The sequence below is a fragment of the Nilaparvata lugens genome, chromosome 3, assembly GCF_014356525.2.
Source record: "Nilaparvata lugens isolate BPH chromosome 3, ASM1435652v1, whole genome shotgun sequence".
NCBI lineage: Eukaryota > Metazoa > Arthropoda > Insecta > Hemiptera > Delphacidae > Nilaparvata > Nilaparvata lugens.
Window position 1 is genome coordinate 19,310,761 of NC_052506.1, and position 16,769 is coordinate 19,327,529.

Consider the following 16,769-nt stretch of genomic DNA (forward strand, 5'->3'; position numbering starts at 1 on the left):
ACTTGCGCAATAGATTCATTCACTGGACATGCGCTTGTACCTTTCTTTTCACAATAAAAAGGATATGATTAAAATTCAAATATTGATTTTTTGCTTATTGATGTAGGCTATTGTCATTCTAAGATTACATTTCGAACATACTTTTAATGGTTGTTATGTAACCATCGATCAAATATTAGTTGCGCTGTTACTCTATATTATGAGTGATCAGTGACAGCTATGTTCACAGTAAATTCCCATAACAAAACAATGACATTTTATCTGTTTCAAATAATACGGAAACAAATTGATTGTTATGGAGAAAAAAGGGACAGATAATTATTGAATTAGTAGCTTTTTACATACTGTCAATCTTTAAAAAATGTTATATGCTTGAGTACCTCCAATTTGAACTCTGCCGCCACTAATGCCTTCTATATTCATTAATATTGGTATTTCATCAGCTAAGAATTTGAGTGGTGAATCGGGAAGCTCCAGAAACTGATAAGAGAATTTGCCATTCTATTTATCAGAAATAAATGTTATCATTCAATATTAGATTGATAAGAAATTATTTCATGTAAAGTAGTGATATTTTTGGTTTGTTACGTTGGCTGTACCTGTATTTGTATTTGAACGTTTGTCGTTTACTCGGATTTACTTTTCGAGTTTCGAGTCGGTCAATCTCTTTTCTTTCTGTTAACAAATTACTTATTATTCTATTCAATTAACTAACTTTTCAAATCCTCATTATTTCCAATTGAGATTTGAATGATGATTTCTTTGGAGTTACGCTGATTGAATTTCTCTGATTACAAATTAGAAAAATAACCTCTAACAACTCATTCAACAATATTTCAACTCAACATCATTGTTATGGATTCAGGTAGGCTATTCACTAATTTTACATTTTTTATCCCAATCATTGCTATTTTACAAACTTATTATCATTCTAATAAATTAACATAAATTAAGAATTTTTTAAAAATATTTTTCTTAGCATTTTTATGTTACATGACTCAATGTAAGGTCAGGACATGTACGATGTACCTATTTTACAAAAATAGCTTGTTTGTATAGAATTATTTCAATATAAAAACTCATTCATATCTTTTCAAATTTTCATTGAAAAAATAATGAACTAAATTTTTTGTAAGATTTTATAATTTTTCCCTTGCTATCGTATTAGAAAAATCAGTCATCTGCTTTTGTCAAGAATTAAAAAATCAGGAAGTATTGCATGTGGTTTGGAAAATCTTGAAACTATAACTAAATCAGTGCATTGTAATACACTCGTTTTTATGTTGTGTTACCGTGATTAAATTAAAAATTCTCATCCATAATTTTCATAGAAGTAGCTATACATTAGTGCCGGTTATTAAGAGAGAAAAATTGAACTTAGGCCTATCTTTCAATATAGGCCTATTTATCACATACCTATTTAATCTTTTTAAAATTTGTTGTAGGTCTTTCCTGTAGGCTACATTTAACATAGGAATAGTTTAAACTTGAAAATAATCATATTGGGTGCTTTACATGTATGTCTTGTACTAATGAATAATGTGAATAATAATTAACTAAACTGTATTTATTTTGGAAACTAAATAATAGTAAATCAAACCAAGGAAGTTACCGGTATCTACCTACCTCGAGTTAGGTCTAATAAAGAATTTGTGTTTAACTCAGAATATTTCAAGGATTGGTAAATAGATTTAGCCTACAAGTAACTAAGGCCCTTATGTAGTTATACTCGGCTTAAACGGAGAAATGTCAGCTGTTTGTTTAAACTCATTATGATAGATGCAAAGTGGTTTAGCGACGTAGATAGATGCTATATACAGAGTGTTTCAGAAGTAGTGTCGAACATTTTAGGGTATTGTTTCTGGATGATAGGAGACTACATTTGGTATACCTTAAGGAGGGCTTGATTAACAGTGATGTGATAGAGATTGCGCTTAATATGCATGCTGTGTTGGACTCTTATTTCCAACAAATTTTTGAAAGAGGTTGTGATAGATAATAATCCCACAAGTTATTCCACTGTTGAATAAATATGATCCTGCAATCAAAGTTAATGAGGTTTTAAAGGTTCATCTGACGAACGCTGCAGCCGAAAATAATTCTCTTAGAAATTCACTTGCACAAGAAAAGGAAATCAGAGCTAATGTTTCAAATGATTCTTTGTGCAACGAAGAGCAAGTTGATGTTGAGATAGATCAGTTGAAAATGAAACTGAAAGCCTTGAAGACTACTGCTGACGAATTAAAGGTTGAGCTCAGTTCAAGAGATGAAATTATTAATCTTTCACAGAGTGATGTGCAGCATACTGCAGATAAAATTTTTAATTTAGAAACAGAATTAACTTCATTGAAAAATAGCAGAGCACTTCCAATGAATTTCACCATTCCTAAATCAGTCTGTCGATCTCAATGATTTTTCAATGACAGCTCAATAGAGACTTTAAATCATTTCTCAGTCTTGGATGCGGAGGAGATCGGGTCATCCATATCACAATTGGCTAGAGGACAAACGGCAACATTTGATGTAAGAGCCCAGATGCATGTAAGTGCTACCGATGCATCTGCAGTCAGGAAGAAACCAAGGAGGTCTATCAAAGAATCATCATTATCATTTTCAAATTCAGTGAAGTCAAGGTAGAGATATGCACAATTACCTAGGTCACTTGTCCGACTACTACGATATTTTTGTGTATACTTTGCCGGGAGCTAAATTTAAACAGTTATGGCAAATGGGATACAATTTATAAAGGATTTGACAAAATTCGATTACGTGATTGTAATGGCGGGGTCCAATGACTTTGGCAACCATGAGCCATGTGATCTCAATAGAATGAAGGAATGGATAAGCTATTGACATCGGGAATAAATACCAACTTCATTATTTGTGCAATAACTTTTAGGTATGATATGCCACAATGATGAAATACATTTTGCTAACGAATCAATCTTTGCTAGAATACGGTCTTATTGTGGAGTATCAAGAGTGATATATGGAGAAGTCAATAATAACCTGCAAAGACTCCATTTCACAAGGCATGGCCTGAATTACTCAAAGGGTGGAAAACGTTTTGTAGGAAAGTCTTTGTGCGATTTTGTGACAATTGATAGCGGCATTGTCTTTATAGGTGCGTACAGACTTTCGCTCTGCTCCGCAACCGAACGTCACTAGAGCAGATCGATTGATGATCGATTAGACTCATTAAAACATACAATTCCTTGCAAAAGAATTGATTATCTAAATGTTCAAGGATTGAGAGATAAATTAAATGTTCTATATGACTTTTAATTAATGAAGATATTGATACTATAGGTATAAGTGAACATTGGTTGCTCACTGAAGAAATCGGATATAGTAAAATGGATGTTTGTATTGCAACAAGTAGTTATTGTAGATTATTACACAAAAATGATTGAGTTGCAATATTTGTCAGTAAGAATCTTTACTCTCAAAGTCAAGAATTGAGTCTGAATTTTCTATGTATTGAACGTGAGTTTGAGGCCACCTGTACTGTTATTAGAGCCAGGAAACTCATTATAGTATCATTGTACAGATCTCTTTGTGGAGATCCTGAAGTATTTTTAGCCAAATTGGAGGAATTGCTTCTATTTTTGTCTAGACGATGCTATAATGACCATACATACTATTGTTCTTGGTAGAGATCTTAATTCTGCTTTTGATGTCAATCAGGAAAATTGTCATTCCAATAATTTGAAAAATCTATTGAGACAATTTAATCATCGTATTTTCAATACTCTGCCTACTAGAGACCAAGCATGTCTCGATAATATTTTTTCAAACGTTCAACCTGATTTGACAAATCCTAGTGTTATAGGATTTTCCTACTTTGATCATGATTGTGTCACGATATGTGTGCCCTGTAGTTCTGTTGAGTCTAGTTCTAACGATTTTGTCACTATTACTTCAAGACCTGTTACTGAAGATAAATTACTAGAATTTAATCGGTCTCTAAATTTACTGAATTGGTGTGCTGTCATGGAAAAGTCAGATGCAAGTGATATATTCGAATCCTTCCTCAATACAGTTTTATATTATTTCAATCTAACTATCCCTAGAAAGACCTGTAGAAAAAAGTTTCCCAAGTTATTAATAGAAAGAATTTCAAATGTAAGGCTGACTGGTACACACCTGAACTTAATAAGATTAGGATTCTACTCACTCTCTTACATGAAAACTTCCAAAAACAAAATACCGAACATTCGAGAACACTTTATTTTATATGCAGAGCACTATACAGAAATTCAATAGGTGAAGCCAAGAGGGATTCTGTCGCATCAATCATTGAATCTTCTAATATTTATAACAAATGTAAGAAAGTATGGCAAATTATCATAACTTTATCCTCTAACAAGAATGTTGTAAACTTATCTACTCCTGAACCAAACAAACTTGATAATTATTTCATTCAATCAGTAGATGATGTGCACCTGAAGATAGACAAGCCATCAATTACAGCCAGTGCATTGCTCAATGATAATGTCAATAAAGTGCAAAATAGCTTATTCTTTTTTCATGAGGTGAGTCAAGAGATGATTTTAAGGTGGTTCATAATCTTAAAGTTTCAAAGAGTGAAGATTTCTATGGTTTATCAAGCTGTCTTCTCAAGAATATTGCTACTCTGTAGTGCCAGTACTGACCAATAACATTGTATAGACAGGTGTATTACACAGTACTGACCAATAATATTGTATAGACAGGTGTATTACACAGGGTGTTTCCCCCGATGTATTAAAAGTTAAAAGTCTCCAAAGTTGTTCTCGTTCATTAGAAGGGCTGAACGAGAAAGATGAACCTTCCAGTTATAGACCCATCCAAATTATAGTACCTGTCTTCTCCAAGGTTCTAGAGATTGTCATGTATATACAGGTGTATGAATACTTGGTAAATCTTGGGGTACTGTCGGAGCATCAATTTGGTTTTGTGAAGGGAAGATCCACTACTGACGCCTTTGATGCACTAATAAAATTTGTAATTGAGTCTTTTGAAAACAGGTGCTTTGCTCAGGCTGTCTTTTGTGACCTGAGCCAAGGCATTTGACTGCGTGAATCACAGCTTATGACATTTAGTGAATACAACACATACAGTTCATTCAAAGTGGGAGTACCTATTGAAATAGCAAATAGCAAATGAAATGCATCCTAATCTATGGCCCCAGGGATGTATTGTGGGTAAGTTTAGAGCTGCGAGGACAAAATCTGGTGTAACTAATAATTTTTTAAGACCTACTCTGGAACAGAAATCTCTGACTTAGAGTCTTCTGTATCCAATGATACTATTACATTAGACAACAACTTTGATGTGATCAAATTGATTCTTATGAACATGCAGTGTTTGCGGAATAAGAATACTGAAGTTGAAGTTGTGTGTCAAACTGAAAACCCTGACTTTATCTGTATGTGTGAGCATTGGTTACATGCTGATGAAATAGCCATGCATGCACCTGAAGGTTATATAGTTGGTTATTTTTTCAGCCTTTCTGCTTTTAAAAATGGAGGCTCCTGTATAACAATAAAGAATGAACTCAAGTTCAAAGAGCTTCAGATTGAACAATACTGCTCTGAAAAACACTGTGAAGCATGTTCTGTTTTGATGTGTGACTTGAACTTTATTCTAGTGTCGGTGTACAGGTCACCCAGTGGAGGTTTTAATATCTTTCTTGATAGTATTGAAAAAATCCTTCACTATCTAAGTGGATATAATGTTCAAATTTTCATTTCCACTGATCTCAATGTTGACCTAAGAATGAATGATTCAAAATCACAATATTTTTTAACACTGCTGAGGTCTTACAATTTATATCCATCTTCACTTTCTCCTACCAGAGGAACATCCTGTCTTGATTATATTTTTACGGGTTACAACCAGTCATTCTACAGTGTTGATGTAAAGGATCTCTGCATTGCTGATCATCAATCACTTGTAATGGAAATTATAGTGCTTAAAAAGGATAAAGTATGTGAGGATCAAAGTGCTGCTGCTGTGAGACAATATAGTCAAAATAACTACAATTATTTCTACAGAGAGATTTTTATAACTGATTTGACATCTATTGTAGCTGGTTCTGGGTCATCTGTAGCATTTCATCTCTTCACTCACAACATTAAGAATAAAATTGAATTGTGTTTTCCTCTACAAAGTAGACAGAGAACTTCAAGTAAAAGAATTAAGTGGTTTACTGAGGAACTAAGGTCAATAAAGGAACGTGTCCTGCTTCATTACGATCTTTATAGAGTAACTGGTTCTCTACATGCAAAGCAAGCATAATATGTATCCCTTAATAAGATTTATAAGTCTAAAATTATTGAGGCTAAAAAATCTTCATTTGGGCGACTTAATGCTAATTCCTCTAATAAATGTAGAACAGTAAGACAACGTGTCAAACAGGAAACAAGAACAAACAAGAGTAATAAAGTAGATATTGACCCAAATGAGCTGAATAACTTTTTTATAGACTCAGTGGCAGCAATAGCTGGAAATGCATTTCATCCTAATGATGTTCCATGTTTATGGTGTCTCCAATTTTTTTCTCAAAAAAGTCATTCATTCTATTGTTGAACCACTTACAACATTATTTAACCAATGTATAAATGAAGGTCAATACCCAGATTGTCTGAAAATACCAAAAATAATTCCAGTACACAAAAAGGTGATAAATTCTCAGTTGAGAACTTTAGACCTATCAGTATAGTTCCTATATTTTCAAAACTTTTCGAGTACATTTTGTTTATTCAGCTGACTGTCTATTTTGAGTCTAATAACTTGTTGTATCATAGTCAATATGGATTTCGAAGAGGAAGATCAACAGCTATGGCTATTGAAGATATTGTGAAATGTATATTGTCATCTTTTGAGAATAAGGAATACATCCAGTTAACACTGTGTGATATTACAAAGGCGTTTGACTGTGTATCACATTGTGTCTTGCTAGCCAAACTCAAGAGATATGGAATTAAGGATGAATCGCTGAAGCTGCTGGAATCTTATCTTAGAGGGAGACAACAGTATGTAAGCTGCAACAACAAAACATCCAGCACCAAAGCGGTTGAGTTTGGTGTACCCCAAGGATCTGTCTTAGGACCATTTCTGTTCCTGTGCATGATAAATGACCTGTCTGCAAATGTTCCTTGTCGAACCGTACTCTACGCAGATGACACAACTCTTGTCTCAAGCCATGAAGATCTTCACATGCTGCAGCAGATTGAGGCTGAAGCTTTCAGTATGGCGGCTGATTGGTTTGCTGCAAATGGGCTGCTGATGAATGCTGAAAAAACTCAAAGGATTGTCTGTGGTCTTAGAGGTGGTATTAGAAATGATGCATCTGCAGTGAAGCTTCTTGGCATTTATTTGGACTCCAAATTGGATTGGCAGGTGCATGTGAGTAATGTCTGTACTAAGCTGTCTAGAGTGATTTATGCTCTAAGAAGATTAAGAAATACGATTTCATTGGATAAACTGAGAACTGTTTACTTGGCCTTGTTCCAATGTCATATAAAATATGGTTTAAAATTATGGGGACATGCTCCCTCAGTAAATGACATACTCTTGTGCCAAAAGCGAGCCATAAGAGCTATGCTAGGTAAGCCTCCCAGGGAAACTTGTCGTCCTTTATTTGTTGAGTTGAAACTGTTAACTGTGCATAGTTTCTATATTTTATCAGCTTTAATAAATGTCAAGAGAAGTCTGTTACAACATAATGAAAGAGGTTCACTTCACAGGTTCAATGTTAGAACCCATCATGATATTAATGTTCCTAGATGCAGACTTAGAAAGACTCAGGACCACTGGCTTTCTTGTGGTATAAAATTGTTCAACAAACTACCTCTTGATTTGCGAGATGCTCCATTAAATGTGTTCAAGATCAAACTGCATCAGTGGTTTGAAAGAAACCCATTTTATTCAATAAATGAATTTTTATCTGGAGGCTGTGATATTGATGTATAGATTATTTATGTTTTATGCTGTGTTTCTGTGATTTGACCTACCTGACTGTGATTGATTCTTGTTTAATCTCCGTTTGACTTGACTGTGATGTAAATGTTATTATTTGGTATTGTTTTGATCATTATTAGATATGTTGTTGTTTTTTTCTGTTATATTTAATTTAATTATGATCTGGACTGACTCAGCAGTGAAACGGATAAGCTGTGATTTTTATATTGAATGGACTATTGAAATGGAACTTATATTTATATTGTATCAACTATAAATTACTGTATGACGAAACTCTATGTTTGTAAAAGCTCTTGAGTTAGTAAAATATTATTATTAGTACGAAAAGAATTAATTTCTCTGTTATTCCTTGACGAATCTTAATAAATAAGGTATCATTAAAATCTTGACAGAATTTTCTTACTTTTTTGTCTCTTGTAAATTTTCTGTCAAGTGAATGGTTTTCGTGAAATTTGCCATCAAAAATTCAAAATGGCCGCCATTTTGAAAATTTATATCGAAAATATTCTATTTTATTTTTTAAAGTTGAGTCTTTATAGCATAAATATATTCATGCCAAATTTCAGATCAATACAACCTTTCGTTCTTGAGGTAAAAATTCCCAAGTGAAAAAATAAAAATGGCAGCTATAAGGATAACCGCTGAGTTTTGGACACTCAAACACGACATTAGTAGTCTCCTATCATCCAGGAGCAATACCTTAAAATGTTTGATACTACTTCTAAAACACCCTGTTTATTATGGCCCTTATAGTAATGCTATCTTGGTTTACATTTTGTACATTAATATTTTTATCAGTAGTTTTAAATTTGATTTTGGATTTATTAGGTACAAATGTGCTGATTAATATTTTTCAGGTTTTGTGAAGACATGAATAAATGATAATTGAACTAAGTTCAATTCATTGTTCAATTTATTGATCAGAAACTGATCCACTCATAACAGAACTTGAACATGAAAAGTCTGCCAGTAAGATCAATATTTTTACATCACATCTATCCACCATAGCTGCTATTTTGTAAGTATATGGTATTATAACCAAAGGTACCTATTTATCATTCTCATATTCTACAATTCTCATCAATACATCTATAGTCTGTGTGAAATAAGTTGTGACTTGGATCTCCATCCTAAGAAATTAAAATGTTGCCAAATCGTGTAAAATTGCGACTCTCAAATGTTCAATTTAATGTCAGAATGAGGTGTAGAATGATCATCCCCGATAAGCCAGTAGTGCTAAGAAAGTTCCAGGGTTGAAGGATAAAAAATTTAACTTTTTTGTTGAAATTGTGAAAATTTGTTTTTCTGTAGAATACTGCACTACTTCTTTCAGAATCATGGGAATGCATAAGAATTTTATACCAAATTAACGGGGAGAATGTTTCCTTTCTATTGGTAACTGGATCATTTGACCTATAGTTATTTTTAAATTAATGATTAGGTTCTTAAATGTCAAGACTTTTTGAGCAAAAGACATGAAATTTTTGAAATGCTTGAATTTTTTTGTTTCAAAAGATAAGTCGTTGGTGAAATCGTGAATAAAGTTTCTCATAAATAAATGAAATTATTTTTCCAATTGTTAAAAATAGTCGCAAGATTGTATTTTGGTATTCAAGGAATTTAATGATTCCTTGAGAATTTAATGATTCCTTCTCTAAGAGATTCTTAGAGAAGCTCTTAGAATCATTCTAATGATTCTAAGAGTAGCCGTATTCAAAAGAAAAACAAATCTATGTTTTTAATTTCAATAAAAAAGTAAAATTCCCTTTTAATCCTTCAACCCTGGAACTGTTTTAGCACTACTGGTATATATTATCGGGGATGATATTATATATCCAATTCTGACTTTAAATTGGAAATTCGAGAAAGTTGCACTTTTACACGATCTGGCAACCTTGGAATATCTTCAGATGGATAGCCAATAGCCAAGTCTCAACTTATTTTACACAGTCTAATAAGTTAAAAAACATTATTTCAACAAAGGAATGTTGGGTTGGCCTGTGATAGTTGTGACTCCTGTCCTTTTCCTACATATGAATGATCACTTAATTTTTGTGTTCTGTGTAAGGAACTCGTGCAGTTTACTCGGCAGTTGAGACTGATTTTTCTGTTCTATTCTTATTTTTGATAAGAGGGTATGAATGATATTATGTTTGAGTGAGAAAGTTGGCCCCACTTTCACTTGTTCTTTTACAAAGAGCTCCCTCTTCTACTTGCTCTTTGGGACAATGGCCCTCAAGGTCTCTACATCCTGACACATACAAATTCTATTCATACATTTGGCTTGTTTGTGTCAGGATTTGTAATTTTGTTAAACTTGAATTCTTATCTGTGTATTGTGTCATTTTTGGAATAGTTCTACTTCCATAAAGTAAATTTCATTTCACCAATATGTGTTACTAGCTAAGTTATAAAATTCAATAAATTTCTCCACTGACAAAATATATTGATGATGTAGATTTGAGATTATGCTACAATAAATATTGATTAAATGACACAAACTGACGCAATGAAGAGAGTATAGATTAAATCCAATTGAAATATATGATTTATGAAGGTGTGTTTTTCACCAAAAAGTAGGCCTATGACAGCTATTTAGAATTTACACTTTTTTTAGAATTTGATCTTATTTGAAAAATGAAACCAACTTATAACTCTTCAGATCGCTTATCTCTGAACTGCATTTATATTGGGAATTGAACTTATGGTGCTATTAAAGCAGAGCAACGAGTGAAGAATTCAGGTTCTTTCTCATGAGTCATAGTCTGGAAAACTAGTATTTCAGATTTTTTTTAAGATTTCGTCTTGGAGTCTCCAGGAGGGAGTATAAGACAAGTCATTCTTAAGAATACTCAATTCCATACAGTACAGAACAGTCAAAGTGTATAAATCACCAATCCATACGGAATAGTCAAGTGAACATATAAGTCGATAATACTGCCCTATTCTAATTACTCGTCATATTTTAATTATTTGAAGTTAGCTCAATCTGAAAGGAACTCTTGTAAGCTATAAAAAGCTGCATCAATTAAATACTTTTTCAATTGGTTTTTAAATGTCTGGGTATTTTCAATTCTTTTCAGCATGAGCGGCAACTTGTTAATAATCTACCAGTATAGCTAGGTTTTTTCTCGAATAGTCTACTATTATGCCTCACCAAGTGATAGTCAGATCGGTTTCGCGTGTTGTAATCATAAACGTCAAGATTTTGGCTCAAATCACTTGCTCTTACGAATAAAATAACTCTAAATAGATGAACAAGCTAGGCACTGTTAGTAGACCCAGTGACCCGAACAGTCGTCTGCAAGAATCTAGCATATTCGCTTCTCCTATACACTTAACTGCTCTCTTTTGCATCTTGAATACTCTATCCATATTTTGTTTTGACGAGTTCCCCCACACTATGATGGCATACCTTATATGCGACAATAAGAGACCATGGTAGGCTGTTATTAGTAGCTTTTTCATTTGAGATATGAGACTTTCTACTCTCTAGTATCTCACTGTGTTCTGGGAATTAGTAGTCGTCTGGAAAACTAGATAATTTTTCTCAAAAGATATGCGGATTTAAGGTAATTCTTGTTCTAGCTTTACTAACTCCGCCCTCTTGGTATTAAGATAAAGGCAGCAATTTAATGCAATTTGACCAGTTAATTTCAATGAGTTGTACTTATCTATCTATGCACTGAATCCAAATTTTGCTATTAGGCCTAATCAAATCAAGTTTTATTTCAATGACACTATTTACATGAATTACATTACACATTTATATCACAGGTCATTAAATATCTCTTGTGTGTCAATTAACTGTCACAATTTCTCAAATATTACCTTTTTCCCCACAGAATTTGGCTAGTCAGGATCATATTATAAACACGCCGCTTTCATCCTGGGTATGCACTAGTTGACACAAAGCTGGAGGCCGGACGGGGTTCCAAGACTCCGTTTCTAACGAGTTGTGGAAAATATCAACACTTCAGAAGGTGAACGCTCTTAGACTGAAAGAAATTGATCGCCAATCAATCAAGCAAGCAGTCTTTCCTATCAATGGTAGTTGTCCTATCAATAGTAGAGATAGGCGATAGCTAAAAATGTATTTTTCTTAATTCAGTCTAATAAATAATCAACAGTAAAAGTCAATGTTCAGCTTCACGTAGTAAATTTTCTCTCCAGAAGTGAACTGTCAACTCATAAGTTATACATATTATTCTAGTCTGGTGTCTATGGTACCTATTACAAATCCGTTATACGAATACATTGTTACCATTTGCAAGTTTTTGTCATGATGTAGTCACGAAAGAATCGGTACTGTAATTCTAACATGTTACTTCATGGGTATCAAGAAACTCTTGAGTTGGCTTAAGCGGTCACCCTTCCAACGGGAGTAGGAGGCGCATGATTCTTAACTTATCTAAGCGATAGCTGATCAGCGCGATCGAATCAAACCGCTTCTCAATATAATAGAAAAAACTTTGGAATATTGAAAATATTTTTGTAGGGGTTTGAAATGTTATTACTTATCAAATATGCACTTGGAGAAAACGTGAACGGTAACGTACAACTCACACTTACTTGACTCAAGTCGAGAAGAGACAGCAACTCCAGTTCCTCCGCGAAGCAGCATGTGTTTTCAAATGGCGACACTCAGACCAGTTCATTCTAGTCCGCAACGGTAGAGTGTCAATGGGAAGGATATTTTGAATATTCTCTCCAAAGAATGGACATTGATATACTGTAAGCTCCGCCAATGTATGTAGATACAAAACAATATTAACTTGAACGAATTTTTTATTTGCATTCATTTACAGTTCAATAATACATGTACACTTCTCGTGTTAGTTGAGATTGGAAACGACCAACAGTGATTTAGAGCTAATTCCACATCCACTAAAACTTTTTGTTGCTGAAAGTCATCTACCAACAGTTTCAGTAAGGAGAATTCTAGGCTATTTTTTCTCAAATATAAATGATTTTAGGTTAGCCTACAGTAAACAATAGTGAAGAAAGGTGTATTTGTAGTAATTCATAAAATTTACATCATATTATGTGGCCTCAACAAATCTATTTTATATTTCACTGTTATCATAATATTACGTAAATCTAAAAATCAGATTATGGGAATGAGCATGCACAGTAGTGAAGAACAGGGCCTCGTATTTTTAATAGTGAGGTTAGAAATGGAGTAGCATAGAACTGAAGAAGTGACAATGAGCAAGATAGTTGTCAGGTCAAGAGACTCGAGTCATACAATTTGAGTCAAGGTAGTGTGAGTTGAGTCTAAATGTATCATTTATTTAGTACTAAATTTCTGTAATTATCTTGTTTTCAAGTCGTTTGCCTTCGACTATGACCTATTTTCTATTATCTCATTTTACTAGTCCCATCGTTACTATAGAATATAATATTAAGGCATATTATTCCACAGTTGTATAATATAAAAAGTGACCGCGAGGCTATTTTCTAATACAACGTGCACACCCGGTCTAATAAGCAATTAGTCTTGTTCTAGCTCTACTAATTTGATCAGATCATCACATTCAAGATGATTTTCACATTTATTTAGAAATAATTTTTGTGTAAGTTGTTTTTCGAATTATTAATTACAATGTTTTTCCTACAGATTTCGGCAAGTCAGCATCTGCATTATGTATACAATCATACACCACATTCATCTTGTGTGTGCACTACTTGACACCAAGTGGGCGCTGGAGCTTCAAGACTTCGATTCCAATCAACTACATAGTTGCGGACAAATCAACACTTCGGAAGCTGAACGCTCATGGATTGAGAAGATGGATCACCAGCCAATCAAGACATCTACATTATCAATGGTACTCAGTATATTTTCACAATTCATCGAATCATAGTGGAATAGAATCAGATAAGTTAAATGTAAAACAGGCCTTAGTTCAATGAATCATCATAAGTTGACCTATGACCAGTATCTATTCTCAATTGGAAAATTGGAGATTCTCAATTCGAAAATAAAGTGATATAAACTGTATGAACCTAATTCGAATTACTTAAGTTCACTGAATGATAGAAACACCATTAAGTTGATAATAATGTGACCAAAACAATCCAGATGATTGGATTAATAAATGGATAGAAATTGCTGCAGTAAATAATAATAAGGTTCCAATTCCAGTCATAATTAGGTACTAATTCTAGAAAATATTTTAGTAAATAATAATGAGATACTAGTTTTAGTCTCCAAAGTTTTCCACGAACAAATACTTACACTTACTGATTTTTTATTGGACTAAGATCTATTTTGTTGTACTAGCAGAACATGAAGTAATGAACTAGCGTTAACTTATATAAGGTTCCTTGCATTCCACTGTACATACATGAATTATAAATATGAAGAAAATAAAAATCTCAGTACCCTTTTTTTAAAATATTTTATCACAACATGTTTCGGTCATTTTTATGTCATTTATACATGACTTATATTTATTTATTATGAAGTTTCCTTAAAAACAATTTTAATTCTTAAGTAAATATTCTTTTAGTATAGCATTTTTAGAAAACTCACTGAAAGGAAGAATACTTGTATTTACAGTGAAATGCAAGGCTTCATCACTATAAAGTAATTTTAACTCAGCACTCACTTGAGTACTTTATGTAATGTTTATTTAGACAATTCTAGGTTCTAGATCAGTGTTTTTGAACCTATTTAATACGGCACACTACTGTTATGCAAAACGTCTGACTAAAGTTGTATTGGAAAAAGATCAAAAGAGATTATTCATAAAATGCAAAACCAAGATACACAGATCCTTCATGTTACAACAGGATAATAATTTCTTTACTAATCCATTCAATACTCAGCATATCTTATAATGCTCTAAAAATATCCAATCACTGAGGGCTGTGCTAGGAAGCTTTCTTCCTGTTGTATTTATTATTAGACTTGTTCATTTTGGATGTGTTTATTTGTATAATGTATTCATAGCTCTTTTCTTCATTCATTACACTTGGAATTTCTCTTAGTGAAAATTAAGAAGAGCATAATTCGAATAACAGCAAATTTATTTTGCAATTATCAAAATGCGTTACTTCACGTTGCTAACACAAAAGTTAAATACGTGGTCGAATTGATGAGAGGGATTTCTTTATCAACAGTGAGGAATATCTTTCTTTTTTTAATTTTCATGCTTATCAGTTGCTTAACAGCTTCAAGTCCTGTTAATGGTCGGGACACACATAACCGCACCGAGCCCGCGCTGACGTATGACCGAGCTAAGCCCGTGACACGGTGATGGTGGTAGGAGAACTAAATTTGAATAAAATTTAAATAAAATGTATTCTTATGTAGTACATTATACCACAAAAATTTGCTGTTTTATGTGGAGAGAACTAATAACTCATAGGTTGTAGCTGATTGCAGATAAAATATTCGGTTTTTTATGAAAAGTTTTATTTTTATATGAAAGTAACATAATCTAAATGACATTAAACTTACACCAAAAGACTAAAGATGATGTTCAAAGTAACCTCCGTTGTTCTTAATGCATATGTTCAGACGTCTTCTCATCGATTGTCGGACCCGTTCAAATATTCCAGGAGTCTGCTTTATCATTTCTATTCCGTTCAAAATCCCTAATCGGAGTTGTTCAATGGTATCAATCGGAGTATTGTATACTAAGGTTTTCAAGTGTCCCTAAAGATAAAAATCCAAAGGATTTAAGTCTGGTGACCAAGCTGGCCATGGTACTGGCCCACCTCGGCCTATCCATTGATTTGGAAAGCTGTGATTCAGGTGTTCACGAACAGCAACACTGAAGTGTGCTGGAGCTCCATCAAGCATAAACCAAATGTTTTGGCTCAACTGAAGAGGTACATCTTCAAGTAAGATAAATAGCTCATCTCTCAAAAAGTTCAAGTAGATTATGCCATTAAGCCTGGGAGGAAGCTCGAACAGAAAAGTAGATGATCTCCTATGATTCCTGCCCAAATGTTTACTGAAAACTGATGTTATGGATGATTAGGATTGATGGCATGAGGATTCTCATCTGCCCAAATATGTTGGTTGTGGACGTTAACGATAGCTGTTCTTGTAAAGTGTTCCTCGTCAGTAAATAAAATTGTTGTTAAAAAGTTTGAGTTAACAAGTTTTTCTAAAAACCATCGGCAAATACCAGCACGGGGAATACAGTCTCGTGGCAATAGAGTATGAACTTTCTGGAGGTGGTATGGATGTAATTGTTGCTCTTTTAGTATCCTCCAAATAATAGATTGATTGACATTAAACTGCACTGACAATTCTCTCGTGCTCTTCTCTGGATGTTCATAAATTTCATTAAGAACTTGTTCTTCTAACTCAACAGTCCTAGTAGATCGGGGTCTGTCTGCATAAATGTGCTCTTTGGACATCAAAAAATCTGTTTCAGACAGAATTTGATGAATAGTGGCAAAAAACCTTGAACTTGGTCATACTCGGTTACGAAAGCTCTCTTGATGCAAACGTCTTGCATCAGTACTATTACAGTGTCCCATCCCGAACATTAAATGCATGTCAGCTAATATACGGAGTATGAATAATGTCTAAAATTACCTGCCATTTTTAAAAAGTTAACACTTAACACTTTGGCTACCAGAGCGCTGAGCTAGTAATTCACCTCCCTACCAGGCCTGTTTATTGAGAGCTTCTTACCGGCCCAGACTAATTTTATTGTTTTTTTATGTTCAATTTGATACTTTTTTATGATAATTCATGGTAATTGTATAAAAATTTATATTTATTCACAAATTTCAGCATGTGTCCATATTTTGTACATATGGGCCCGGCGTTCAAA

The 16,769-nt window shown here is 33.5% G+C and overlaps 1 protein-coding gene across 5 annotated transcripts; it reads left to right on the forward strand.

Moving 5' to 3' along the window:
- The first annotated feature begins 636 nt into the window (after positions 1 to 636).
- LOC111047636 lies at positions 637 to 14,839 on the forward strand. 5 transcript variants are annotated; one of them, XR_005570696.1, is made up of 4 exons: positions 637 to 865; positions 8,826 to 8,986; positions 11,814 to 12,018; positions 13,589 to 14,839. XR_005570696.1 is itself a non-coding variant. In XM_039423214.1 (2 exons), the coding sequence occupies exons 1-2, from the start codon at positions 856 to 858 to the stop codon at positions 13,882 to 13,884; spliced, it is 306 nt and encodes a 101-aa protein (XP_039279148.1). In that variant the 5' UTR covers positions 637 to 855; the 3' UTR covers positions 13,885 to 14,839. The 5 variants fall into 5 exon arrangements, 1 of the variants encoding a protein (XP_039279148.1); XR_005570695.1 differs by having other exon boundaries at positions 11,814 to 11,951; XR_005570698.1 differs by lacking the exon at positions 11,814 to 12,018.
- Positions 14,840 to 16,769: the final 1,930 nt, after the last annotated feature.